At 50.1% G+C, this 17,918-nt stretch overlaps 1 protein-coding gene across 4 annotated transcripts in view; it reads right to left on the bottom strand.

Moving 5' to 3' along the window:
* Positions 1 to 17,918, bottom strand: part of Kcnn3 (potassium calcium-activated channel subfamily N member 3) — a 146,827-nt gene that overhangs the window by 101,474 nt on the left and 27,435 nt on the right. For 3 of the 4 annotated variants that reach the window (XM_052732071.1, XM_052732073.1, XM_052732074.1), the window contains exon 2: positions 3,847 to 3,942. The exons of the other annotated variant lie outside the window; for it this stretch is intronic. In XM_052732071.1, coding sequence (XP_052588031.1) covers positions 3,847 to 3,942 — 96 coding nt within the window. The remainder of the gene's footprint in view (positions 1 to 3,846; positions 3,943 to 17,918) is intronic. 4 annotated transcript variants of the gene reach the window in all.

The raw sequence follows: 17,918 nt of genomic DNA, 5'->3' as shown, positions 1-17,918 counted from the left end.
CCCTTGCTGAATAAACAACTGAGCTGTTGGGCAACGGAGAGCAGGAGAGGGAGGCGACCAGGAGAGAAGCCAAGCTCAGTGCCTTGTGCGTAGAGGGATGCACCAAGGGCGTCCAAAGCATGGCACAGGAGTGAACTGTCCGTGAACAAGCATGGCTTCCGGTTACATTTTAGTGAATGCCCCAAATGCATAGCTTTTGTGTTTTGTTTTGTTTTTTTTCTTTTCAGGATATACTGGCTTGGGGATAAAAGGTACCTGAGTCTTTCAAAGCTCCAATCCAAAGTGCCACAAGAGGCAAAGGTTGAAGAAGGGCAGGTGACGTCTTCAATAACAGAGGTGACCGTGTTGGTCCTTTCCTTGCTGTTCCAGAGACAAGACTGGGGCTGAGAGCAAGTTCCAGAAGAGCTGGCTTCTTTCCTCTCAGCAGAAAGGGGGCATTCTAGATGGACAGTGTCCATCTAGATGCTCCTCTGGTCAGCTCTGTCACAGAACCCAGCAGGTCCTGTGCCGGGCGGGTGGCCACATTTGTGGCCCTCTAAGACTAGGAGATGGGACAGCCGCAGCCTTCTTCCTCCCATGCCCACCGCAGCAGCAGCTGGCCTTCCCTGAGGAAAGATTTTCCGGTTTTCCCTGGAAATTCTCTGTCAGTCACATAGGGGACAGCTCCTCCCTATCACTCAGTAACCAGGGCCCTGAAAAATGAGCAGCCATACCTAGACCAGGGAATTTGAAACCAGGGGCCTAGGACCCTAATGACTAGACAGAGTTTCCTTGAAACTGAGGCCCCAGACCACAAAGCAAAAATAATAATGTAACTAGTTTTAGAAACTAGAGCTCTTGCCGGGCGGTGGTGGCGCACGCCTTTAATCCCAGCACTCGGGAGGCAGAGCCAGGCGGATCTCTGTGAGTTCGAGGCCAGCCTGGACTACCAAGTGAGTCCCAGGAAAGGCGCAAAGCTACACAGAGAAACCGTCTCGAAAAACAAAAAAAAAAACAAACAAAAAAAAAAAAAAAAAAAAAAAGGAAAGAAACTAGAGCTCTTGAGTCCAGAACCTTCTATTCCAAAATGTGCTGCCAACACCAGCTTTCTGTCAGGCACTGTATACTTTTATAAATGCAAACATCAATGACATCATCATCTCTGGAGTGATGGAGAAAGCTATCATGCAGAACACTGCAGCTTAGCCAGGTGAGGTGCTGATGGAACACCTCTCTTGCTGCCTCTCTGGGCCCAAGCCATTCACATTCCTGTCCGGAAGGAGACGAGAGACAGCACAGGCTGCTGTAGAGAGAACGTGACTGTAAAGGTGACGACACTGGTACCATCCCCTGGGAGTCAGTGGGCACAGCGTGATGAGGGGCTGGGTCATGGGAACTGAGCCCAGAGCCCAGCCACAACAGGAAGAAAGCCAGACTTGCCAGCACTACCCGCCATGCTAGTGACCAGGCAGCTGTCCCACCTGGCGTATCCCAAGATGCAGCTAGAAGCCAGAGGGCAGGTGTATGGGTGTAGCAGGAAAGGGAGTAGAGTTCCCGTTTCTTCAGATCACACTGTGCTCTATGCCATCCCAGCACCCGAAAGAACTCGTCAAAGCAGGGAGAAGGACTTCCGTTCTTTGGGTGGGAAACTGAGCACTTACTATCATCCCAAGGTCATTCAAGCTGAAGTATCTGAGCTAGGAGTCAAAGCCACTACTCTGGGCTGAGTGTAGCTCGGAGGCAGAGCCTGGCCTGACATGTGCAAGGCCCTGAGTTCTGTCCCCAGAACAACATGCGACAGCACAAAGCTAAAACCTAAAAAATAATCAATTAAAAAAAAATCAAAGCCCCCTATTTCACTCTGTTTTTCTACAACTGTGAGTGTTGGGCCAAGGTAAGTGACCCAGAGAGCGTGGTTACCACGGAAACAGAGACTGGTCCTAAGCTGAGGGTACACTAGATAGTCTGCCAGGGGCATGGTCTGCCCCCAGACCAGCATCACTTTGCAGTTGAACTAACTCAGGTATGTAGACCTGAAGCAGGAAAGAGGATTGAACCTAAGAGAAGCAGAGATCTTGCTCTTCCTTCAAGATGCAGAAACAGGAAGTTCATGTGTCTGGGAGGACCACCCCGAGTGCTGGGCTGCCTTCTGTCCTTCCTTCCAACCTGGATCCAACTGAGTTTTGATTCATCTTTTTTTAATCTGGCCTTTGTGACAACTTCCCACACAGGCCAGGGTGATACCTGACCACACAGCCTCCCTGCAGATGACAAAGTGAGGACCCCCAAAGGTTGAAGAGGCTCAGAACTCCAGGTAGGGTGGAAACTGGGCTGAAGCCAACACTGGAGACCCCTGTCCTTTCATGGACCCTTGGTCGTCTTCAATTATGCTACTGGCTACTTTCTGAGACCTGCTAGATAATAGTGTGGATTCAAGTCCAACAGCTGTGTCCAGTTTGAACTCTGAGAAAGAAGTTGCCTAGTGACCTCTGTACTCAACCCTGAAAGCATAGCCCAGTATAAGCACACAAGACTCTGCAAAAGCTAGAGTACAGTCTCTAAGGGGGTGTCCTCATGCACGGGCATACTGCGAGTCCGGCCCAGAAGACCTAGAGTAAAAACCACTACATCCAAGCCGGGCGGTGGTGGCGCACGTCTTTAATCCCAGCACTCGGGAGGCAGAGCCAGGTGGATCTCTGTGAGTTCGAGGCCAGCCTGGTCTCCAAAGCGAGTTCCAGGAAAGGCGCAAAGCTACACAGAGAAACCCTGTCTCGAAAAACCACTACATCCAGTCCGGCCAGAGCAACTCCGGCACTTGGCCAGAAACTGGACCTCATTTAGAGACCAGGAGGCTCCCCATGATACATCTGTGTCAGGACAAAGAGAAACAACAGGACTTGAGTTGACCAGCATTTGCTGCCTAGTGTTTACACACACACACACACCACTTTCTTGTTCCACCCTCACAGTAACCCCACAAAGCTGGAATAAAGCCTCCGTATTCCAGGTGAGGAGGCTGAGACCCAGAAAGGTCACAGGACTATCCAAAAACACTCTTCAAGAAGAGGTCAGGGCCAAGACTTGACCACAGTCTTTTTGACTCCTGAGTTCTGGTCTTTATCATTCTCTTCCTGCTGCCCAGATGTGATTCTGTCTATGTTCCTCTGACCAGAGAACCCGGGGAGTGTCCAGATTCACACGCACATGATCAGAAGCATCTGGATATTTTGGATGACCTGGGTCAGCAGTGAACAGATCAGCCAGCAAGGGGGAGTGGGGCCAGGGGCGGCGTGGGCGATGACGACTCACTGTCATGACAGGATGCTCAGGTCCACTCACTCCAGCTTTATTCTCACAGTCCTAGGTGAACTATATCAGCCAAGCTGGAAGAATACCCAGATGTCCAGGAAATAGTTCCCAGAGTACTGAGTCATCCCAGGCAGCCAGAAGCAAGAGACATCCTCAACCACATCACACATCCACTCCATCTAGAAAATGGTGCCTCCCAGCCTGGCGTCTTCAGAGGTGGAATCCCCACATTCAGAAGTGCAGGCTCCTTGCTGGTGTTTGAGGCAGTGTGTGTGTGTGTGTGTGTGTGTGTGTGTGTGTGTGTGTGTGTGTGTACAGCCCCCAGTCATGAAGCCATATGCCTACCCATGAGGCCACCTGAGAGGAAATAATGTCTCCATTCTTCTAAAAGATCACAGGATAGCCTCAAGACACCCTCCTTGAAGATCCAAAGAGCAAAAGGAGAGCCAAGACTTTGGACACCAACTTGTAAAATCACTCAAGTTGGGTTGAGGGTGGATGGGTTCAGTCCAGATGAAGGCAGGAGCATGGGCTACTACTTGAAGTGGAGGGACATACCTGGACTTCCCTTGTGTGATAGGCGATGATCAAACCAAGCAGGATGATGGTGGATAAACTGATAAGGCATTTCAGGGCCAACGAAAACATGGAATCCTGCAGGAGAGAGGGAAAGAGAGTTAGGGGGTCCAGGCAAGAAGCAGCTCGTGGAAGGAGTGTACCAGCAAACAGGTGGGCAGAGGAAGGGACCGTCCTTAGTCCCTCTTGGGAGCAGGATGGAGCACGAAGTTAGCCTGAGCCTGGGCTGCCCCTTCTGAGCCTTCGCTTCTGAGGAGAGAACATTCTTGCATTCCCAGAACGACCCCACATGTCTGTGACACCTGGCTGGATTCTGGTTACTGGTGTGTTGAATATTTGCCTCCATGCTCTTAAGTCACGTGAATGTAATTCTTTTTTGTGCCATTGTTATATGGTTTGGGTATCCATACCATGCCTACTCATGTTTCTATCTTAACACAAACCAGAAGATTCTAAAGTCCCTCACGTCCCTGGCCATGAAGAGCTCTGTTAGGCGTGAATCAGGATGTCCCGGGAGCTTCTCTGTCTCCTAGATTAAGCCGAGGTCAGAAGAGGAAGACAAGGACGGCAGAAGAACTACTGGATGGCTGAGCGGCCAGCAAAGGAGCAGAAAGCGGTCTTGGGCAGGGAAAGGCTGTGGTGGCCTGCTAGTCAGGGCAGAGAACACTCCCTGCAGCTTCAGCCCAGGTGGTTTAAAGAGCCTGTAGTCTGTGCATTAGCTCTCTCTGCTGGGTCCAGAGCCTGCCCCAGCTACTCAGAGCTGCGTGACCATCAAGGCACCTGCCCTAGCTCGGCTCAGGGAGTGCTGGCCACCGATACTCTTCGCTCCGGTCAGCCGGAGCATCTAGTTGAGACCTGCTACACTCCTGAGTGACGCAAGTCTGAAAGGAGAGCTACCTCCAGTCCTAACGGAACACAGGAGATAGCTCTGAGCAAAAGTGGCTGACAGGTCAGGCAGCATCTCCAAGCACCACTGGGGGGGGGCTCTCTCTGGTCCTGGGAGCTGAGGGAGACCAAAGAAACAGTGCTATCCTCAAGGGTAATCAATAATGTCCAATTTCTGCACACCCCAACTTTATAGCAATGACATGCCCAGAGGGATGAGTGGCTTAGGTCAGAGTTCAAAGCCAGAGTCTCTGACACCCCCCCCCCCCCCAGGTCAGAGCACTATACATTGCCCTGCCCTAGCTCTACCCGGAAATAGGAATGCTCATGAAAATTCCCTTACACAGACCTAAATGGCAGACCAAGACAAGAGACCAAAAAATAACTAGGTAAGAGAGACTAACTCTACTTTTCTATACAAAGTAACCATGGTTATAACTGCCTATGGCACACTGCAAAATAACTAGAAAAGGACAAAAGTTCTTAACCACACAGAACTGCGTAATGTTTGAGGAGATGGGGGCGCTAACCAGCCCGATCCAGTCATCACATACCAATAGGTTTCAAAAAACATGCAACAAAACTCCCCTAAAAGTGTACACATACTATGTCACAGCCAAGGTCTTTAAATAACAATGGAAGCTATTTCAACAGCAAGATAAGATTGATTGCCAGGTGATACAGCAGAGCTGAACGAGCTTAGGGGAGGGAGACATCACCGGCAGAGGTGAAAGCGGTTTAGGACCTGCAGAGCAAGGTTCTAGGGTCCAATATGGCCACCAGAGTCAAGAGGACAGCTTGGTCTCGTTCAGGACTAGCAGGTGCCCATGTCGATGCTCTCAACCACCCGCTGTGGACTCACACAGAACGGGAGCTGCTCTCTCTGGTGTGTCTGTCACCTCCACCCTTCACTTCCTGGCTATGTCATTGAGGCCCATTTCATGCCAGGCACAAATCAGTCCTGGTGCTCTGAGGAAGACCTAGTGGAATAACTCATTCATTCATTCATTCATTCCTACTTCTGTTCTGTTTGTATTGTCTGTTGCAGGGTGCACACGTAGCAGGCAGCCATGCGCACGTACTACAGCGCTCACAAGGAAGCCAGAGGACAGCGTTTGGAAATCAGTTCTCTCCTTCCACTTTCATGTGAGGTCCAGGAATTAAACTCAGGTTATCAGCTTGTGTGGCAACTGCCTTTACCTGTGAAGCCATCTCCCTGAGCCCCTGTTCTGTTGTTTTCTGAGACAAGGTTCGGTTACATAAATTTGCCATCTTCCTGCCTCAGCACCTCAAGTTTTTATCCATTTGCTTTTTCACAACCATTTCAACCAGTTCTTGCTTGTTGAATACCAGCTAGATACTCCACAGTGTGGTCCATGCTGGGGGATAGAGAGAGAGGGGCCCACCCACCAGAAGTTTTCAGTCTGTCTTCTTGCATAAGCTCTCACTTAATTACACTATACGGTTCAGAGAAATGTCTCCATTCTGTACTACCCAAAGGTGGCCAAAGGCTGGGGGTGTTAGCTTAATGGTAGAGCACTAGCCACACAAGGTGGAGGTCCTAGATTCCATCCCCAGGGCTCAGGCCCCTTGGCATCCTCTACGCTCTTCAGAACAAAGAGTACCCTGGAGTTCTTTCTTGAGCTCACGAGTACAGGGGTGTCTCGTGGAGTCCCAGTGCTTTGCTAATGCAATATGAGCACCAAGAAAAGCAGAACACAGTTCTGACCCTCCAAAAGGTTCCAGCCTTTGAAAGCTTACTTGATGCTGATCCCAGACCTAGCTGGGGCTGAGGGGAAAAGCTGGAGGCCCAGGGACACTCCGGTTGCTGTGGGACAAGATGAATTTCCCTACAGGAAGGAGCTGGGACAGCTCACAGTGCTCTCCAGCCAGAAATGACCATAAGGTCCTTGTCAAAGGGGTCCAAAAGCATGTGGAGAGCATCACGCCTACCCCAGGAAGGCTTGTGATCAGTGGCACACTTCCACCTCTAATTCATTTTCTTGGCAAAAAAGTAGCTAACGTCAGAATCTATGTCTGTTTCCATCATTTTTAGGCGAAGAGGTGAAGGGACAGGGGCCAGATGCTGTCTCCTCTCCTTTAAGCCTCTTCCATTTCTCCCAAAAGTTGAAGCTTTTCCATTAAAAGGCAGCTCCCACCTGCTCAGAGGTTTTGACTGGTGTGGCCTGATGGGCCAGCGGCAGCCTGCAGGGAGACAGAGCTGTGCACTGGACTGACAGGGACCCTGGAGACTTTACAGACATCCTTGAGATCCTATCACATGTCAATAAAGGAAAAACATTAGCTCACTTTCTAACACCTGGAAAATATGTCAAAGACGTCTAGCTGGACCTGGGCCATTTTCTATTTGCCGAAATGTTGAATTATCGTCTTCTTTCCCATTTGAACTCCAGTGGAGCTTGAAATCGATGTGACTCTTCAGATGACACCACTGACACAGGGTTGACTAATTAGCCACCGAACACCACATGGTGGGGCACCTTCCACACCCGCTGTGCCCCACCACGATCCATCTGGGGCCTTGAACTTGACTCCCTGGCTGTGACGGGTCCTGTGGCCAGCTAGTCAGCCCTTCTCTCCTATGTCTGAGAACTTTTTAGCAACAAAGAAATAACCCCCAACATGCAGGAGACGCAGGACACATCCCAGTGATGGAGGGGCATTTTTATGCATGAAGATTTTACTTTTATTTTTAAAATACGAATGTAAGGGGTATGTGAGTGCGGCATCCACAGAGTCCCGAAGAGGGAGTCAGATGCCCCTGGCTAGAGTTACAGGCACTTATAAACCTCCCAATGTGGGAGTCCTCTAGTCCTCTGAAAAAGCGGTGTGCACTCTTAACCGTCTCTCCAGCGCTCCATGGGGGTGGGACTCATTTTAAAACCCATCTAGTCCCACAGGCTCAAGGATATCCAAGTGGTTCAGACCATCTGAGCAGCCAGTGGTGGAGACTAGCACAGCCATGAAAATAGAGAGCATCTGAAGACACACAGAGAGAGAAGGGGTGATAGACTATTCACCAGAGAGCTGTGAGCCTCGAACTGGATAGGTAGTATGTTTCTGATTATTTGTAAATTTTTTTCATGTAGAAAAAAGATTGTGAAAATATCAATATTCTGCATCACAGGCTGTTTTCTTATCACTTTTCTTCTCTCCGATTATTAATAATGGGAATATAGCATTTTGTAGTTCAAAAGTTTATTTTTTAAAATCTGAGCCTTGGACTGCCAGGAAGAGGCTTTCGTGCAGTGGGAAAGATGCATCTTTCCTTGTAACATGCACTCCGGCATGGCGGCTGCAGGGGACATGTGAGCCTCAAGTGATCCCTGCGGTGGGGATGAATGGCCTAAGCTATCTCAGAGTCTTGAAACCCCACTTCATTTACACACACCCATTTCCTAGTGTCCTACTCCAAAAGTGACCCTTCTCAGCCTGTGCAGGAGAGTGTGCATTTAGGCCGAGTGGACACTTCAGCTCTTAGTCACTGGGGCTGGGTTTAGGGACTCACACCCACTTCAGACAGCCTTATTGCTTCACTGATTTGCAGTCTTTCTAAACCCACATGATAACACATTTACGCTATGTGATCCCATCACCTCTTTGGTGCTCTGAATATAAGAGTCATTTAATAAACACTTGTTTACAGCTAATCTTCAATGAGCCCTGATCATGAGCTTCCCCCAGAACAGGCCCACCACACATTTCATCCCTGATATTAAAAAAAAAAAAAAAAAAAAAAAAAAAAAAAAAAACCCTAATGTCTCCATTTTACTGATAAAACACTAAGAACTGGAGAGTTGTTGAAGTGACTTTTTCAAGGTCATGCAACTAACTCAGATTTTAGCTATCTGCCAAATTTTTCTGCGTCCCATACTTACCCTGCCCTTCGGTGTTCTAGGTACTGTGTGAAACAGCATGTCCTGTTACCTCAGTGGAGCCTTGGGCTGCACAAGAGACTCCTGGCTGGGCAGGAGATCAAGACACATTCCTGGAGCTGTTCCCGCCATGTGGTCCCTGCTGCACTCCTGGACACAAACCAGCCCTTCACAGGTCTGTGATTCTCCCATTCATAATAATCGGGGCTGAAGTACTACTCCAGGGACCTACCATGCAAAGGAGGCATCATGAACTCTCCTTCACAGACAAGGAAACTGAGGCTCCAAGGAGCCTTATTTGTCCAAGGTCAAAGCCAACAAATGGCAAAGTCAGCTTTGAGGGAGGCCGGTTGCCACCCAGACCCATCTTCCTCCCAGCTCTGAGCCAGCAGCCCTGAGGCTGGGCCCCACTGGCCTCCGGATTCAAAGAGAAGTTTCTCAAGGCTGCTGTGTCCCTTTGGGGGGCTGTGCACAGGGAGATGGGGTGGTTTCAAGGCCTCTGAGCCAGCAGCATAAATTACTTTCCTGGCCTGCCTTGTAGCTTCCAGAGACAGGCCAGGGTCGTAATGATTACAGTAGGTCTCCCCAGAGACTTTGAAGTTCTTAATGTGTTTTATTGTTTGGAACGTTGCAGGTGGGGGACAGAAAAGGATGCAGTCATGTAGGACCCCTGAACCAAAGAGGCTCCTTCCCCAGCCAAGTTAACAAGCTCCAAGGGTGTGCATGTAAGCACACAGCACATGTACACAGCCCATTCATGTCTCTGTCACTGGTTAGGAGCCCCCAAGGGACAGAGGTGATAACATTCAGAACCTGGATTTCCCGAATTAAGGTCTGATGTGCCTTCCTGACATCACCTCGTTTTGTGCATTCGACTTGGGAAATAATTGAGTTAGAAATCTTTTCTGTTTAATAAGGTCAACCTTTGCTTCAATTTCATGGAGAGGCTCCAAGACTGATTGATATTCAGCACTGGCTTCGTACTGTAGCTCTGTAATGGTTGTCCTAATTAGACACTCTTGCTAATTAATGCTATGCAGATTAAGCCAGGCCTTCCTTCCCTGTCTCCCCACCCCACCCCCGCCGGGGAAGTCAGCATTCCTGGTTGCTGATCTCCAGGGAGGCCCTGCTTCTCTCCTCTGCCTGGGCCTTTCATTCTGCACCTAGCCTAGCCTTCCTTTCCCTGCCCCTCTCTCCTGACTCTGCCTTCTGAACTTCCACCACCTTGCCTGATCAGACCTTAGCTGGTTTTCCTCCCAGGTGTAGCTGCCTGAGGCCATCTGGGTCATGAGGTCACCTGAGGTCATGCTGGCCCTACCAGCATCCTCAGCATGATGTCCCATCCCATCGCAAGTACTCCTGGTCCAGAATGGAGTCATGGAAAGGCTCAGCCCACTCTACCCTGTTGTTAGTGTGGGGGCTAATAACGTTTTTATTGTCTCTTTCTACAACACAGAACTTGACAACTAAAGGCGGGAATTCAAGTTCTGTCTTTGAGACTTGTCCACTATAACACTGGGATTCCAGTTCCTTCTTCAGGCCTTAACCTCCCAGGGTCTCCAGTTCCTCCTCTTCTCTCACTTCACACACAAGAGATACAAAGCGGGGAATGTTATCTTTCCACATTTCTTTCAGTCAAACACCCTTTCTCTTGTCACGCAGAGCAGAGAAACTGACTTGGTCTCCACTGCAGGCTCCGCTAGCAGTACCTCATGTTCTCAGCACTTCAGAGACACATCAGGCAGCCACAAGGCTACATCCATGTTCCTTCATTCAACCAGTCATATGACTGAGCATTTGCTCTGCCCAGGCTCCAGGCTGAGCCCTTGGAAAACACTAGAGAGTTCCTCCTCACCATCCCAGTGTACTGATTGAATCCTGCCCACAAGCTGAGCCCTGACCCATCATCACCCTCACCATCACAGCCGTTCTACACCCTTCTGACATGCTCCCTCGGCACTCACCCTACCCACAGCCAAATGTCAGCAGAAACAAATGGACCACTCTCTCCTCTCAGTCCTGGGCTCAGCAGGGTCATTATATGCAGGCTGACTAACTCAGGAGGGGGTCTGAGCAGATGGCTTCTTGGAGCCCTACCCTGCTGTGGCCCTTCTCTGTCTCCTCAGTCACTCATCATCTCAACTGGGAGCATTACCTGGCTAAGATGGACCCACAGACCTGTTCTGGTCTCGCACTCTCTCTGAGGCTGCACACACAGGTACTCTTCCCCAACGGTACTACCCAAGCTGGCGTCGTTTAACAAGGCCTGACCTGACTCACTGCTACTTGTCCTAGCCAGGATGTCAGCCACAGAGGGATGCATCTTCATACTAAAGTCATTCCTATGTCATCATATGTGAAATACTGTCTAGGACATTGCAAGTCAATAAATATCAGCTGAATGTTGAATACTGAATACTTGAAGGAAGGGAGCAAATTTAGAGATGTGGCCACAAGGTAGAGACACTTCCATCCTGGATTTTCAAATTCATGAAGCAAAAGGGGGGGTGATCAAAAGAACGGGTAATATGTGCTCACTTGCCCTGGGTCCCACTGACTTATGGTGTGGCCCCACCCTACAGAGAGAGTTCTGAAACTGAGAGAAAGCTTGTCACTTAGCCCACGATCCCTGGGCAAGGAAGAAGCAGGGGCAAGATGTGAACCCAAACAAGTCTGACTCTAGGATTCGTGCTCAGAGCACAGGGTCTGGAGAAAATGTCATGGCCAGGCCCCGGTGGTACCACTGAACCTCAGTGACTGAGGGGCATGAGGACAATGACAGCCTGAGGTCGGGCCTGGGAGTCCTGATTGTCCCTGCAAGTCTAGCCCAGGCCTAGGCAGACAAGACAGGAAATGCTAGTGAGTGAAGGAAGCCAATGTCTCGGACTAAAACACATAAAGTCACTTTGGCCTGGGGCGTTTCTCTGTGGCCTTCTACTCTGTCACTTCCAGGAGGACATAGGACCTGATGTCGGAGGGACATCATGCAGTGAAAATAGCAAGGACACTCAGGTCTGAGCAGAGGGTGGCCCGGCATTGTCTGGTGAAGCCAGCATGAGGACCAGCACACCAATTAAGAGGCAATGATCCTCCCGGGGCCCGGCTCTCCCATGGTGTGGTGCCCCGAGGAAATCAAGAGAAGGTCACTTTGGAGATGGAGATCCCACGAGCTGCCACCCCTTCAGCCACAAACATAATTCTGATTGAGATGCTTTCCTTTACAAGGTCTGGGCAGAAAGGGGCTGGCAAACCAGGAAGTCTTGGCGGCATGCTGCTTTCATGCATTTCCTGCCACACTTACAACACTGCAATTAGTCGGAATTTGTGTTACACACTTGTCATGTGCCAGGCCTCGTGCTGTGGGGGGTGGGGGGTAGACACAGCAGGACGGGGCCTTCCCAAAGCTTGATTGTTACTCTAAAGGGAGCCACCAAGGCTTCTTCCAGACACAAAGCCAGCCCAGGCAAATGGAACGCTAAGGAAGGACGCCAACTGCAAACCTATCTGTACCTTACAGAAGCAGAGAGTATCTCTTTGTCCCCACAGTGAGGGTGGACATGGGATGCAACTCCACCAGGCACGATCACCCAGGTCCCAGGATGGAGTGACCTTGGCCCCAACCAGAACAATGGATTCAGAATCTCTGCAGACTTTAAAAAAAAAAAAAAAAAAAAAAAAACCTCTGATTCTGATATGCAGGCTAGAGGTGAGAGTTTCTACTTTAGGGCTCCAGAAGGAACCCAGGATGCAGGAATCAACATCATTGCTGAGACACCACTAGGCAGATGGTCATCCACATAAACAATGGAGTCCCTGAATCTTGCCATTGGTGGCGACTTAAAAGCCACACAGCCAAATACCCCTGCTCCCTGTGTGAGAGTTGTGGCAATTCTCCAGGCTGTATCTGACTGACTGCTTCAGAGGCTGACGACTTAGAGAGATGCTCCCTGGGAAGGCCTGACTTTCTCAGAAATCTGTCCTCAGTTTACTTAGGTGTAAAGCTAAGCCAATACCCCTGTGAGTCCCGCTCCGACTTGGCCTCATAGGTCTCTGTGACAGTTCCCCCTTCTCAGGGCACATTCACGCCAGGTCTGGAGGTATCCTTGGAAATTCTCCGTGAGGACACTGAGGACAGAAAGGCTGGCTTGTCTCCAGCAGGACTCAGCCTGTGTCCGGGCAACTTTAGAATCCAGACTTGCGTTCACAGGCCCACCTGGTGGTCCTGTCGTCCTTGGCTTCATCTGTTCTCCAAAAGCCTGGATCCCTGTCTGGGAAGTCATCGCCAGGCCTATCATCTAGTCCTTTTCTTTCTCCTACAGACAATCTGCTCCGGATTGCCTTTCTCCTTCCTCTGCCATGGCCGGCGAGTATCCTCAGCCAGTCAGCAATTTCATGAGTCCTATGGTGTCTAAAAACATTGTGGAGTGGGGCTGGAGAGATGGCTCAGAGGTTAAGAGCACCGATTGCTCTTCCAGAGGTCCTGAGTTCAATTCCCAGAACCCACATGGTGCTCACAACCATCTGTAATGAGATCTGGCACCCTCTTCTGTATACATAATAAATAAATAAATATTAAAAAAAAAAAACATTGTAGAGCACACACCTGCCACAGCCTCTGGCCTCAGACCATCTCACCCAACTTCCCTATTATACAGATAAAGAAACTGAGGCCCACTGAAGGGCCCCCTCCTATCCAAGGTCACATTCAAAACTGAAAGAGATCAGAATCCCAACCTCCCAAGGCTTGGGCTGGCATTTCCCCCTGCCCCTGTCCTTCCTGCAACTAGCCTGAATGCTCCCCCAAAGAGGAGGGTCCTGTCTGACCCCTCCTCGGCATCTGTGTGTTCTCATGTCAAGGCTGAGAAAAGACCATTTCTCCTATGGCTCATTCAAGGGCAAATCAAAAGAAATAACAATTACCTACTCTAGGTTCTCCATCTTCCTCTCGCTTAAAAACACAACCGCTTAAACATAAATAAAGGGAAATGGTCTGGAAAAATAACCAGTTGGCACAGAACAATTGGCATTTCGGTCTGCATAAGAAGTGGAAATGCTGTTCTCAGAAACTCGGCACAGCCGTGAGTTGTTAACTCCTCACCATTTGGCACAGGCTTTTCAATTGTTTGAGTGTGATGGATGATGTTGACAGACATGGTGGAGACCAAACACGGGCTATTAATAGGCTGGATGTGGTGCCTTTATAAACTCTGTCTTTCTCTAGTCCTCTGGCACCAAACTGTTGCCAGCCTGCCTACCTTTTGCCATCAATGCCAGCAATGGGGCACCACAGGAGCCACGTCACCTACGCAGATCAAGCCAGTTTATCTGAGAGCCCAGAAGGGCAGCTACAGGTCACATGGCCACTGGCCCATGTGGAGATCAAGGAGCCGCAGCCTTCCTTCCTACAGTCCCTGCTGTGATTCCTGTCCAGCTGGGACCTGACAAAATGGCTCTCCCAAAAGGGGCTGCCATAAGACGGACGCTTCAGCCACCAGGGTGCTGAGTCAAGAAGACACCTCCAGCATTCATGAGTGCATCCATGATCAGCTCCAGGAAGCATATCTCAGATGTGCTTAGGGACACCCAAGAATCTGCCATGAAGGAAACCGGGACCCCACATGTACCCAGTGAAACAAAGTTCAACAAAACCATCCAGGCCAGAGGAACGAGAGATGTCCCAACTCGGTGATCCAGAAATACAGTGAGGGTGAAGGGTCACCGAGCAAGCTCTGGGCTTGGTAGCCTATGTCCCTGCTGCCACCTCCACAAATCTCCACGCCAGTGTGGGTGAGAGTTAACCACAGAGTGTCAAATAGTTATGAAACTACCCCCTAAAAGGAACCACAAGGCCTGAGTGTGTTCCTGTCCAGCAACAGTAGGTTGTCTGTGAAAGTTGCTTCTGGGAGCTCTCCAATCTCAAAAGCTCAAGGATATCCTGAGGAACTGCTGCCCAGCAGGTCCTGGGGCTAGCTGTCTTGGAAGGAAGAAAGGAAGAAAGGGAGGGAGGGAGGGAGGGAGGAGGGAGGGAGGGAAGGGGAGAGGGAGGGAAAGGAGGGAAGGAAGGAAGGGATGGAAGTCCTCAAAAAAAAATAAATAAAGCATTTGTGTTCCCACTTGACAAATGGGAAACCAGGGCATAGAGTACTCATAAGTTTTCCCAAGATTAATTGGGAGGTAGAGGATCTGGACTCTAACTTCAAGCTCTCCTCTCTCTCTCTCTCTCTCTCTCTCTCTCTCTCTCTCTCTCTCTCTCTCTCTAACCCTGGCTGGCCTATAGCTCACTGTGTAGACTAGCCTCACATTCACAGGGTCTGCTTGCCCTGCTGAGTGTTGGACCAAAGCCTTCCTCAGCACGCCCAGCTAACCCCAAGCTTTCTAACCCCATGTCCAAGACTGGAAGAGTCCCAGGCTGAGGCCTGCTAAGGCCACTCTGCTCTTGCTGACACCTGCTCCCCTTTTGCAGAAGCCAGGTTGACTGAGCCCTCCCTCTGTTTCCATGGCCACAGAGTTCCCTGACCCCAGCCAGCTGCCTCTACCTTCATGAGGCCAGCCACCTAGGAAGCCAGTCCAAAACTGTGGGTGGACCATTTGGCCCTGTTACTGTCTTCAATATCTATTAAGTGACAGCAAAACCTCTTCTTCCTTCCGAGATTGTTTTGAAGACCAGATGATGAACGCAAGCGTGTTCTAGCCATGACTTCCCACGAGCTCACAGTACAGCCCATACACAGGGTGTCCATACACCCCATTAGCCCAGAAAGTCCAGTTTGTGCCCGGCATAACTATTAATATGAATAGTAACATTATATAATACCCAGCAGTGAATCAGACACCTCCTTATCCACAATGCATTTGCTGCCTGAGAGGTGGGCTCACTTCCTGCCCCTCCACCGTGAAGGCTCTCACCTTGTAGAAGGGAGGAGTGGAGTTTTCTACTGCATTAGCAGACCCTCTGCCCCAGCCAGGCTCACAGACAGGCATCATTTGCTAGATCAAAGTAATTATTAGTAGACGCTATTTTTAGCAAGGCGGTGTCACTGTGCCTGCATTAATTGCACTTACATGTCACTCCTTTAAGTTTATCACATCAATTACGGACAGTCATAGTCATGAGCCTAGCTTGCTTTAGTCCTGGCTGGCTGGTATTCCTCAGTACAGAATTTCTCAGAGGCAGCAACCTGTCACGGGCTATCTCAGAATACATTTGATATCAAATCACTGTGTCCTGGACAGCGACTTAGAATTTTCCTATTTATGGGTTTGGTTTGGTTTTGTCTTCTGGTCTTTAGGAGATAGAGCAAGTCACTCCCATCTCATGGACAGAAAACCTAAGGCCCAACATAATTAAGCAATTACCCAAAGCTACCCAGTGAGAGTTCCGATTCTTCCAACACAGTGTTGCCAACGCATTGTCGAGCCTTCCCTGCAGATCCACAAGAGTGAGCTGCAGCGAGGGCTCTTGCTATGCTTTGAAGCAGCCCCATGGTTGGGTGCTTGGGACGGGCCACAGGCACCTGGAGTCGGGCCTGACAGGAAGTCAGTCAAATGCATCGGGGAGAGAGAGAGAGTGTGTGTGAGTGAGTGTGTGTGTGTGTGTGTGTGTGTGTGTGTGTGTGTGTGTGTACCAGACTCAGGAGCCCTTTGCCGTGAAAGCCGCAAGGGACCACACTAACAGAAAGGAAAACAATTAAGAAATTCTGAGAAGAGTATGTCCGGATCAGAAAGCTATGCAAGCGTGGAGACCCAGAACTTTCCATCTTCCAGCAGCACAGCTAGAAGGCACCTCTTGCAAGTGAAGAAGTAGCAGGGCTCCCACAGGACTCACCAGGTGTCTCCTGGTGTTGAAACGGGAGAAGCCAGGGAAAGTCGGTTGATGCCCGAGTGTCTTCTATTTGGGTCCCTGCTCCGAGTCCACCAGCCCCACACCACTCTCAGAAAAGCCGATCTAAGCAGTCCTCTATATCACCTCATCTGAAGCCTGTCTTTACAGATGATGAAACTAGCCAGGTGTGGTGGCGCACACCTTTGACTCCAGCACTGGGAGGCAGAGGCAGGTAGATCTCCATGAGTTCGAGGCCAGTCTGGTCTACATAGTAGGCGCCAGGACAGCCAGAGCTACACAGTGAGACCTTGTCTCAAACAAACAAACATAATAAAACTGAGGCACCATGAAGAAACAATCAGGGCGGAGCTGAGAAAGAATGTCCTCCCTCTGGCCTCCTGCTGCAAAAGGCTGTGAGTCTCAGCAAGGAACTGTGGCGCGGTGTGGAACACCTCCCTCGTGGGAAAGTTTGCTGTGATTCTCCCATCTCTCTCCTCCACCTTCATCTCCTGCTCCTCCCCCACACTTCTTCCCTTTTGCACTATTTCTGTTTTCCAGGGACGTGCTTTAAGATTGCCAGCTAAGGAGTGGAGTCTAGACCAAACTGCTAGAGCCCTCCAAGTCCCATAGGTCCTGGTCTTCTACTGTGGTCACCAGAGGTAGGAGGGAGGGAGGCTCATCTGTCCTTCTGACCCCTTGCCCCACACAAGACCTGGCACCTACTCCCTAAATGCTAGATGAAGAATGAATGGATTCCTGAGGAGAGGGGAGCTCTGCATTGCTCCACCACAAATTTGATCTTTCAGGTAGTTGGGAATTTAAAATCTGAGTCACCTTAATTTCCTCATCCTACTGACTAAACAGATACTTATTTGTTTAGCATCCATTCCTTAAGCTTTTAACTCTAACAGCTGTGATCAAAGACCAAGGAAAACAGAAAGCCTTGCCAAGCCCTCCTGGGGCTCCCTTCCCTGGAGGAGCACTCGGATGGGATAGGGAGCACAAGCCAATGAGCCTTTCGGAAGTAATTCCCTGGGTGGGAAAAGCCAACACTGGAGTTCACAGACAACCACTGCAGATGACAGCTGAGCTCTTAAAACCCAAGTCAGCCAAGGAAAAAGACAGCATGGGCCAAACACACTGTCATTTCTCCACAAAGACGTCACCGGCTACGAAGCAGCTGCCTCGTGTCGCTTGCAGACCAGGTGGAAGGGTCGTAGGCACAGGAAGTGGTTACTTCACTGAAGAGACCCAGCTGGGCCCAGGGTGTGAATGGTGGGAGCCCAGAGTCCCGGGGTCAGAGGGAGGAAGCCAACATGCAGAGTCAGGAGGGTGCATTCTTCCTGAGGGACTCATCCCTCCGGCTCCAGCCACCACCAGCTGCTGGTTATGGTAAGCCAGGAGATGGGGTCAGATGGCAAGAGGACAAATCCGGCACAAAGAGATGGCTG

The sequence above is a fragment of the Peromyscus californicus genome, unplaced genomic scaffold (genome assembly GCF_007827085.1).
Source record: "Peromyscus californicus insignis strain IS unplaced genomic scaffold, ASM782708v3 Scaffold_9__1_contigs__length_137607984, whole genome shotgun sequence".
Classification (NCBI taxonomy): domain Eukaryota; kingdom Metazoa; phylum Chordata; class Mammalia; order Rodentia; family Cricetidae; genus Peromyscus; species Peromyscus californicus.
The sequence above is the reverse complement of the archived record's forward strand: the minus strand, read 5'-3'. Positions and strand labels throughout refer to the sequence as shown.